Below are 11192 nucleotides of genomic sequence, written 5' to 3' on the forward strand. Positions count from 1 at the left end.
GCGCCGTAGAATTCATGTCAGTCGTACGTTTTTTCAGGTATCGCTACGAGACCAGGCCTGTCACAAGAGACTATCGGTTGGATCTTGGAGGGAAAAAGGAATCAGACCTACTTCATTTATTTTTATTCCAACCTGTTGCCTTCGCGTTATTGTTGCCGTTACTAACACAACCAAGTCTGGCACGATCTTACATCTAATGTTACTACTAACATAAAACCCAGTGAGATGTCATTCGTTTGTGTTGTATCATGCTTTTGCTGTTGGATGTTGTTGACGGCTTCCTTTCGTGTTGGAACACTCTAGTAGTCCGGAACAATAATATTGGTTTACTAACTGACTTGTTCCTTCATATACACGATGTAACAACTAACGTTATTTTTGGTGACATAATGACTCACATGTATGATGGAAACATCTACATTTCCTATTATACAGCTAGCCTTGGTTCAATCCGGATTTTGCTCCGCTTTTTCTAGCGTAGCGGATCTAAATCCGGATGGTACCCAGGATCCCAGGCTATTATAAGGCGGGATAAAAGATGACCCCGGTAATTGTAGGGGGATATCAGTTACAAGTTGTGGCAAATTATCTATGTCAATACTAAACACACGTCTAACAACTTTTCTGGACGAGCAAAAACTTGCCTCCCCTAATAATGCCGGATTTACAAATCGATTTGGCACAAACGACGACTTTACAAGTATTTATTATGGATTCCCTGCTAAGCAAATACCTCTCCGAAAACAAACGCCATTACTTAATGTTTTGTCGATTTCAAAAAGGCATTTGACTCTGTTCGTTGAAAAAGTGTAAAAAAAATATTGTTCGGGTCCAAAATTTACATTGTGAAAAGACTAGATAAAGATGATAAGCTTAAGATTTGTCCACGCGCGTTCTGTTTTGGGTGCCAGATTATAAACAAAGCCTAGAAGTGCAAAGGACGTGCAATTTTGCAATTTCTACTGCAAGACTTTTATTCATTCGTAGAACTCATAAGTGATCATATCCGATTTTGTCTGTTTCTCATCATTTTAGCGATGTATCTGTTTCCAAACTAACTTGAAATGACATTACCTTGTACAGCAGTATTTTTGACCATATATAACGTAAACTACGCAAGCACTGTTTGGGACACTGCACCAGACCTGCACCAGAGCAGGATCTACAAAAACTGCAACGGATGCAGAACAGAGCCGGGAGGCTGCTGCTGGGAGCCCCGCACAGAACGCCGTCGGCTGAAGTACGGAATCGACTGGGCTGGAAGGACCCCACATCAGTTGCAGCTTTTAAAAACCGACTGCGTCGAGTCACTTAGAATGACTTTAATTTGTGAAATGAAACTTGGATGTCGATACTGATAGCAATAAGATATGAATCGAAATAATGTTTGAATTTTGTATGAACTTGTATTGTATGCATTTATATTGTATTTCTATGACTGATTATTGTAACTGAAACCGAAGCATTATACCCCTGACCCACCTCCCCTTGAACTCTTGAAAAGCGGCTCACGCCGAAGAGGTGTACTGTTACATACTGTACTTTTTCAGGGTTAAATAAGGGTTTAAAAAAGCAACTCCGTTGCAAAAGTGTAAAACTATATTTTCAGGGTCAAAATTTACATTTTAAATACTACAGTGTCTACCCCATAAATTTTTGAAGAGGCAACTAACAATATGCCCAAAATTCTATGGGAAGACGGCTGGAAATCTTTGTTCATCGATATGAGATTTTCGCCATACTTCTCTTAGCGGAATTGTAGCACTCCGGCCTTACCTTAGGGTGTCCGACGGCTCAAGAAATCGTCTAGAAACTGTAAATCCGGTCCAACAGCCTTGAGTATGGTTCGCAATGCATGGCGGTATAGCATTAGTTGTTTCGGCAGAACAATAGAAGTTCAACGGCGGCCATGTTTGTTCCCGTATAACAACAACATATAACATCACTATCTACGACTGCAACCATTTTAAAACATAAATACAAATATGTAATTATACAGGTTCAATTTAAGCATGTGCCACGAAGAAATCGCTGTAATCTCCAACTTGACACTGCATCCGGTGTTGTGTTATTGGCGGGGAAACCTGGCGTCCCCACCGCCGCAAATCTTTCGGCTCGTAAATCTGTAAAATTCATCAAAATTGAAAAAAAATAACTACCGAACACGGATATATAGTATCATGTGTAAATCACTTAGAGTAACATACTCAGTAATTTAGATTGAACGTAACTTGTTAGTGAAAGTTGTGATGGACTGTTAGTTGGTAACTGTTACTTTTAAAATCGGATGTTAGTAAACTGATGCTAACAGTTACATGTTGTAGCAAAAAGGAAATCAACGACACAGATAAGTCAAAAATGGAACAAAACTGAAAAAAGCAAACGTTATAATAACTAGAAACCAACGTAAAAATGAAAAACGGATTTTAAAAAATTATTCGGCGAACGGTGTTACCCAACACGGTCTTAACCTTGATCCTGACGACTTGAATCTGAAAATGAAAACAAGAATGACAAGCTTTTGCCTTACACTACCTAAATCTGAAAGAGAAATTAAAGCTGTCTGATTTCGTTATATGAATCACCAAAGTCGTGTAGACTACTACTGTAACACTCGGGTCTCGCGCCAAGCTGATATACTATAATGCATGACGGGATAGCGTCATTTTGTTTATGGTCGCCATCTTTTCAGCGTCCCGGCCGGACAAGTATGAAAATAACTGTTGATGCATTACTAGTACATCGTTGCATTGTAACCAGGTTGGGCCTGGGCACGTTGTGAGGACGCATGATTTGTTTTTACTGTTCCCCGGATATCAGCAAGACTAAACTTACGGTCTTTTATCGGTACAAAAAGAATCGTTATTCCAACGAGGCTATAACGTCCTTGCAAAAGGAAATCAGTGCTACAGAACAAAGTACGCAACAAAGTACGCGTACGAGGACTAACAAAACTCGAAACGCAAACGGTATGATTAAGAAACCCCTAGCCTCAGCTTGCTGGAAATGTATATATTTCAAGGAAAATATGAGTAAATGGCAACCTACAACACATACGCAGGGATTGAATCTGAAATACCGAACAAGGTTTTTATTTTTGCTACAACCGTAACACTCTAGCGTCATTATAATGCATGACGGGATAGTGTCGTTTTGTTTATGTCCGCCATATTTTTCTACCCCGGTACTAGTTCTAGCGTCCTGACTATTACATGTACATGTATGAGAATAGGGGAATAGCCGTAAAGTCTAAGCCGCTCGCTAAGTCATTTGTATAGCGTGAGTTTGACACACATCATTATGTTTTAATTTGAGGACGAACATTTTGTGTTCGTTGTCGAGGAGCCGGTTGTCGTTAGCGTTATCAACTACGCTATGAACAGCACTGTTCGTATAAGACTTACACGTAATTGCGATTGTGTCTTCTTCGGACATTTTTTTGTACCGTAGTATGACAGGCTTTTTATGTGTGTGTGTTCTACCGAGTTTCAAGACTATTATTACAGCACAGAAATGCCCATAGAAGACGCACTCGTGATTACGTCGATCACTCGACGTTTTTAGAATTTTGCTTCAAACCAAGCTAGGGGCGTTGTTTTGATTTCAGCCGGTTCAATCAAAAATTGGTTGCTCCTGTAGTACAACTGGTGAATTTCCCGTGCGACAAATGTCGACCAAAATGGTCCAATTCCCGTTTTGTGTGGAGAAGTTCCCGTCTGTATATCGGCCGTGATGTTCCCGTACGGCGTCCGCGGACGGACATTATTTGTCACTGCTGGTGAATTTCCCGTACGCGAAATGTCCACTAAAATGGTCCAATTCCCGTTCGTGTAATATGGTGACATTCCCGTCCGTATATCGGCCCCAAAACACGTGCGCGCACGGTCAGCCCTGAGTGGTGAAGTTCCCGTACGGGACTTAGTCTTTCTAGGTGGAGAGATTCCCGTATTGTGGGAAATTCTCAACCTCCGTGGCAGCCCTGAGTGGTGAAGTTCCCGTGCGGGACTCGGCACTGCTAGGTGGAGAGATTCCCGTAAGCGGGAATCTCTCCCCCTCCGTGGCACAGTTCCCGCACGGGAAACTCTCCTATTCCCGTGACCCAGCTTAGCTCTACAGAGGGCATCTAGATGTGATGGAATTTGTTAACTCGGGATATCATATTATTTTAGTTCCTAAATCATCAATTGATAGCTAAGGTACCTGATCTATTGAAGTCTTCTGCTGCACAGTTGCATCCGGGGCCCTCTTGGGAGCAGGTACAGTGTTCTAGGTAGTTAAACATGAAACAGGACACTTTTGGTTTTACAAAACCTCTCTTTTTTAAACCTTGGTGATCATACACATTGTACTGGTTGATGCATGAATTATTACCATATCATCTACTGTATGTCCATCAGCATAAATGTCTGCTTCCTGGCTTAGACTACTTCTCCTTGACTATTTTAACAAGTGCTTTCTTTTTACAAGGATAAAGTTCTCAAACATGCCACTTGGTTGCCACCAGTGTAATTCAACATGATCACTGACTGTCTCCTTTACATTGTGGATATGTTTAATGCCTTCTGTTATTACCTTATAGCTAGCCTAGCATGATAGATGAAGCAACTTATGTACACTCCATGACATGTACCTTGGCCTTGTCAGAAACTCTCTTGCCGTTGAATCCACCAGCACCGACAACAAACGTGGAGAACTGGTTATACGCTACACGATCCCCCTGTTCATCTGTGGTAGTCACTGTAAATATGATGTAGGGGCACAAAAACGATAATGTCTGATGTAATTGTAAAGTACTGTAAATCTTGAAAAGATGTGTGTTTCCAATATAGGACTACTGTATTACAGTTAACCTAAAAAAACTGCAGAAATTTCCCATCCACTAGCACTTATCATATACATGTACATGTACAAATAAAATGCACGGGTATGGCTATAGTAGTAGTATTTGTTAACTGAACACTCACCCTCCACAAGGATGAGCATGCCGGATCCCTTGTCCAGAATGTCCACAATCTTAGCCTGGTTCTTCAACGTGGCTGGAAATACAGCGAAACATGAATGGCTGATACACAACAGATACTACAGTAATGACTTGTGTAAAGAAGAGCAACAAGCATTGTTTTTGTCTTTTTCATTTATATATCTGAAACTAGAAAAGGGCACTGCCTTACCCTTGGTTGGTAGAGGCTTGTAGAGTTCCAGGTACTGCTCTCCATGTAGGACCTGCAAGGGGGCATAACATATGATCACTTGTCAGTTCTCCAACTACGGGCGGTTCCTAAGTACAGATCTGAAGCTATACTGTACAACAGTCCTTCTCACCTTGGTAAAGTCAATCTTGAGACCAGGATTTCCCCTGAAGGCCCCACCCGAGCTGTTAAAGGCAGTGATGACACCGTACGTTGGGAGGGTGCAGAAGTCCTCGTGAAGTTCAAACAGGAACTTGAGGTGGTCGGACTCCTGGGTTGACATGCCCGCTGAAACACAGGGAGAGAACAGCAATTTTTCATCGTCATCAGCTATTATATTATGTCATCTTAAGTGGATAGAACTGTAGTACAATTATGTATTGGATTCATGCATCATGTTGCAATAATGTTCCAAATCTACATACATGTGTGCTTCTTGGTCTATGCCTTTGATCTTAAATTCTAAATTTCTAAAAAAATCTACCAAATAAAACATGGCTGTACCTCCAAGTGCATACAGTATGACATCCCTGTGATCATAGGTGAAGAGACTTGGCTCTGGTGTATGTTTCAAAGCTGCCTCCTGTGCATGGGAAAGTACAAAAACATCTCAACATCTCCAGATAACATCACAGGTGTACAACATGGACTGCCAATATAAACACACAAAAAAACATGCAAATGTTCATACAATAGAAACATTGCCATATTTGAATAGGATCAATTGAGCTACTGACCACATCTCTTGTGGTGGTTGTTCCTGCAGTGTCGTTCCTGCGGACTGATGTAATACCTGCCCGCTGCATGCCTGCCATTATGTCCTTCACGGTATCTGTACAGGTGGAAAATGATATGACACAGAATGCATCAGAACCTGCACAAACATGTACATCCAGGCAACAGGAACAAAATCAATTTTCATGTGAAATGTGTTTTACATAGGGATGTTGCAGTGGTGTGGCTAACACAAAAATATTGCTGTCTTTGAACTATGTTTTCCCACTTAATGACTTTGAATGGGGACATAGGCACTGCAATAGATGTTGAAACAAATAAACATAAATACATGTACCATGCAGTAACTGGTGTTAATTCCACATGCAGTCAGTTCAAAAGTCATTTCTTCCCTTGGTAGTAGTGGTTCAACTTATTCAAAATGAGTGAACTAAACATTTGCATCACCCCTCACTCTGCTGTAGCAATTAAAAATCAACAGCCAGAAATAATTGGCCAGAACACATTGTGATTATGATTGTGGTGAAACAGTATTACTGGTATAATAAAATGTTGTCTGAATTAAGGGTCAAAGATCCATCTATGCCTGACAACCAACCTGCTCCACTTCTTGGATTGCTTGTCTTTGAAAAGTCAACCACTTCAGCCCAGTGGTCCCGTACTGGAAGAAGAAGAATGCACAGTTTCATGTATTAATAAGTACATAAAGATAACCAACCTTGTGTTGACTCTGGGTACTGAGGATGCCTGAAGTCTGTAACTTCAAACCACCTGTCACGCACTGTTATCAGGGGAAAAGAAATGTAGAAACTTAACTGATAGTCTACTTTACCGGAAACTTCGTGTACATTTGCAAAGCTCTATAAAAAGAAGCACAAGTACATGTTGTAGACAGCCACATCCAGTAGTTTGTGACAGCCTTAAAAGAATGATATCATTTCTGTTCAAAGCAGTTGTAGCTTATGTTGACTGACTAGAATAATCATACCTGAGTTCTATCTGATGACCATAAACTAGTAGACAGCTGTTTGAATTTGATTATGATTAACCATGACATTAATTCTGTATACATGTACATTGTACATACCATCCTCTGGAGTCATGATCTTGTCAGGCCTGCCTACCATGGCACCCTGGGTCCTCTGCCATCTCACTGTAGTGCACAAACACAAATTTATGAAAACATGAAATCACCTAGAAGTGTTTCAATGACCTAGGAGTGTTTCCCTTCCTTTTTGGACAGTAAGTGGCTTGAACCCTTGCCAGATCATAGTAAAGACTTTTACTTTCTCTGCTTACATGTAGAACACAGCCCTTATGAGATGATTGAGGGAGTTGAACACACTCAACTACACCAGTACCTACTGTAGTAGCCCTGTGTTTGGCCACAGGTTATAGAAACGGAAATTAGCACCATTTCACATCAATTCACATTACAGTGAAAAGTGTTGGAAGGAGAAATTAACTAATACCGGTACATGCAGTTGGCCATGCAGTTTGAAAAATGGTAAGGTGACGTACATTTTGCCATCCACCCCCCTCCGACTTCAAACAGTCCCCCTGACTCCTGACAGCTCTCATGGCACAGGTACATCACTAGTGGGGCGATGTAGCTGGGGTTCAGCATGTCCAGCACCTCTGCAGGGAAAATACATGGCATAATCAAAACTTTCCTTTTCTAGGTGATCAGAATAAAAGGAATTAATCCTGGAAAACAAGCTCCATCATTTCATGCATTACATTGAAAATACAAGAATCATATTTATGTGATTGCATGCGCCATTCTTTCATCATAGAAAATTGTATCAACCAGAAATTGCTTGTACAATGTATATTGAAGACATTATAACAGTAATACAATAGGACATATTGGTACAGTGCAAAAAAATCAAATATGTCCAAATGATTCCAGCTTCAGTACATTCTGAAAAGTTTGGGATATATGCAGTAATACTTGTATATAGCCTTAGCATGCTTGTTGGCCTGACAATAGTTATAACATTATAAAACATGATTACCCTGTGGCAAAACAGTAGCTGTCATCCGTGAGCCAGCCTGTGGTGCGATGGTGTTGACAGCAATGTTGTACTTCTTCCCTTCCCATCTCAGAGTGTTGGCAAGTCCAAGGAGGCCAAGCTTAGCTGTCAAATGTAAAAAGTGTTGTACATAAACCTTTGGCCAAACTTGTTGATTACCAGATGGTTGCCAAATTTTTGTATTGCCAGAAAATCAAGCTTATGCAACATCATGTGATAAAATCCTGTTGAGACTACAACCACATTCCCTATTCCTGAGTGTTGACTTACCAGCACTGTAGTTGGCTTGACCAAAGTTACCATAAATACCAGAGCTGGAGGTTGTCATGATAATCCTGCCACAAAATAAACAAACAAAAACAAACATCTGATTATATCTCCTATCTGAAATACAGTAACGTTACTACAGTCTATTTACATTTACTGGTACATTTGTTACAAAACTAAATGTACATGTAGCTATTTTGTAACAGCTCACTGTATTTACCCTACATTTCACACCCTTGTTAGACAGGCAAGTACACTTTTTGAACAACTTTTAGTTGGACGGTTGGTTTGTAAATTTGATATTTGAATAATGAGACCATAGTTTGTTACCTGCCGAATTTCTGTTTCTTCATGTGTTCCCAGGCAGCCCTGGTCACCATGAAGGACCCTCTCAGGTGAACTCTGTGGATCAAGTCTGGGGAGGACAGCAGAGTTAATGTTACGGTAATGCATCTACTTGTACAGGTTACAGTTGCCAAAGTTCTGAAAATGACTCTTTTATATTCCTGTCCTGAAATATGGCAAACTTACCCCAGTCTGTATCACTGATCCTTGCAAATGACTTGTCACGAAGAATGCTGTGGAAAACAAGAATATTATCAGCTGTAACTAGCCAACATAGTGTTACATATGGAATTTATACCTGTCCACTCTTTTCGATACCTGTAAATATCTGACCTGCTTTTTAAATTCAAGGTAAACTGGGAACATCTAATGCTGTATAAGAAGAGAGCTTTACAAAATTAAGCCACAAAATTGTCTTCTAGATGACTCATAACGAGAGCAAAAGTTTCACTCACCCAGCATTGTTGATCACTACATCTGTAATAAGACAAGGAAGAAGAGAATTGGTTGTAAGATGAGCAGAATTGTAGATGCACATGAATTTTTTCTCATATTCTATGCAGAGAATGAAAAACAAAATAGATCTAATCTCTAAAGACATGTGTGCAAGGTTTGCAATTGAACAAAGCTGTATATATATGATTATCACAATAAATAAATCCTTACCAATTCTGCCAAAGTGGTCCAGGGCAGTCTGCACAACCTTGGCTCCATCCTCCACCGAGTCTACGGAAACAACAATATCTTACAACTGTCTTACTGACAAAAGTTTTCTTATTTACCCTTTAGCAATTACCTTCCGGTCCATTTATGTCTATGTTCAGAAAAAAATTCTAAAGCAAGACATCTCTAGCCTGGTACCCATACCATCAGAAGTTCCCATCTGGTATCTCTATGGTGCTTGAATGTTGCTTGGCCACCCAGGCCCATTACCACATACTTAACTTACAGGACTGCAGTAACTGGACAGGCTGGCTGGAAAAAATAGACTGCCAGAAAAAGGGGTATGATTGGTAGGACTGGGGCTGGTATAAGACCCCCCTGCCAGCCTGTGGGAATGTTTACCAGGCTAGCCATCTCATGAAGTAACATTGCAGCAGTTCTCCTCACCATAGTTGGCCACGGCCTTCCCTCCCTTGGCCTTGATCTCCTCAACCACCAGGTCAGCTGGGCGCGAACTCGCCCCCTCCCCTGTGAAGCTTCCTCCTAGGTCATTTACTGTCAGAAAAAACAACACTGACCTAAACAAATTCTAAAAGAATCTAGACGTACATGTGTAGAGAAAAATGAGCGCAGGAATTGCAGCGTGGGCAAATACAAAAAAAACACAGTATGGAAGATAGGAAAAAAAATCTTCATCATACATTGTACATATACCAGATGAAACGAGGTAGGTGTAAAAATGAGACTCACCAACAACAGAAGCACCCCTCTCTGCAAAGGCCAGAGTCATAATCTCTGCCAATGCCTGTATAGAAATAAAAGGTCAAATATTAACATACATGTAATGCTACATATAAAAGTTAGGCCTCATTTATGTTAGATGAGATGAATATACATTGTATTCAAGTTCTTCTGAACCAGTTTCATTCTCAAAGATATGTATGATTAAACTTGAGTTTGTGTATGGTAGTGCCCAGGTTTTTTGCATTCATACCAAGCACTTTTCTATACATTGATATAGTGCCAAGCCACAAAAATGACATTGTTTTGCTGGTAATACAATCCATTATATTCTGCACTCTAGTCTTGCAGAAGAATGACTGTTACATAAAGGGCAAAGGTTTCATGCCCTTAAGGTCACTGACCTTAAGACCATTCACCACATTACTCTTAGAAAACTTTTTTTTAAAGCAGTGAATGCAGAAGACACAAAACACATATCATTTCTTGCAACATATTTCCACCATGTTTGGCTGTTGAGTGAACATTCAAGATTTGTTGCCCTTAAGGTCGTTGACCTTTCCTGTGGTCTTTTGCCATCAGGCTTGAACAATAATGTCAAAAGCAGCCAATACAGTCACAAAGCACAAATCATCCCTTTATTTCTTTTGCAACAAAAAATACATCTTTGGCAGATGAATGAACATTCACGGTGTTGTTCTTAACTTGCAAGGACTTCCGAGGTTCCTCTAGGAGACCCGCCCACCTCAACAAAATCTGCAACCGGATTACACCGAGATTTTCTCACGTGTCTAATATTTCATGCAAATGGTACATAGAAACACTGAGTCCACGAAAACTAAGGGATGGAAAGGACGAAAGGAAAACGCCCAGTTTTAGTCCTATTTAAGTAACTTAGCAGTCCAGACTCCATCAACCTACAACTAGTAAGTGAACTTTGGTCCAACTTTATCAGTGGTCGATGGGTCAAGCGTCTCCACGCCTCTTTTCTATGCCCGAATCGTTACTATAACCACGCCATCGGCTCAACTTGAAGTTGTGTTTATCTTTTATCATCAGATATAGTAAAAAATCCTTGATATCTCTGACTTACCGTTCCCGGCGCCCGTGATGAGGACAACTCGACCATCAAAACGCAGCTGACCCGCCATGATGGCTGATACCAAAGAAAGAAGGGGTGGTTTAATGAATGAGTCATTCCTAAAATCAGAATTCA

General features: G+C 40.5%; 1 protein-coding gene across 1 annotated transcript in view; it reads right to left on the reverse strand.

Annotated features, from left to right (window-relative positions):
- LOC109480804 (peroxisomal multifunctional enzyme type 2-like) overlaps positions 1 to 11131 on the reverse strand; it is an 18313-nt gene extending 7182 nt beyond the window's left edge. The window contains 20 exon segments of the mRNA XM_019783119.1: positions 4201 to 4266; positions 4631 to 4737; positions 4965 to 5036; positions 5172 to 5223; positions 5323 to 5477; positions 5694 to 5772; positions 5927 to 6021; positions 6523 to 6585; positions 7012 to 7077; positions 7446 to 7562; positions 7943 to 8065; positions 8231 to 8295; positions 8558 to 8642; positions 8759 to 8805; positions 9028 to 9049; positions 9239 to 9298; positions 9683 to 9790; positions 9986 to 10022; positions 10024 to 10040; positions 11070 to 11131. Coding sequence (XP_019638678.1) covers positions 4201 to 4266; positions 4631 to 4737; positions 4965 to 5036; positions 5172 to 5223; positions 5323 to 5477; positions 5694 to 5772; positions 5927 to 6021; positions 6523 to 6585; positions 7012 to 7077; positions 7446 to 7562; positions 7943 to 8065; positions 8231 to 8295; positions 8558 to 8642; positions 8759 to 8805; positions 9028 to 9049; positions 9239 to 9298; positions 9683 to 9790; positions 9986 to 10022; positions 10024 to 10040; positions 11070 to 11127 — 1494 coding nt within the window. The 5' untranslated portion in view covers positions 11128 to 11131.
- Positions 11132 to 11192: the final 61 nt, after the last annotated feature.

This window comes from Branchiostoma belcheri, unplaced genomic scaffold, assembly GCF_001625305.1.
Source record: "Branchiostoma belcheri isolate BF01 breed outbred unplaced genomic scaffold, Haploidv18h27 scaffold52, whole genome shotgun sequence".
Lineage (NCBI taxonomy): Eukaryota > Metazoa > Chordata > Leptocardii > Amphioxiformes > Branchiostomatidae > Branchiostoma > Branchiostoma belcheri.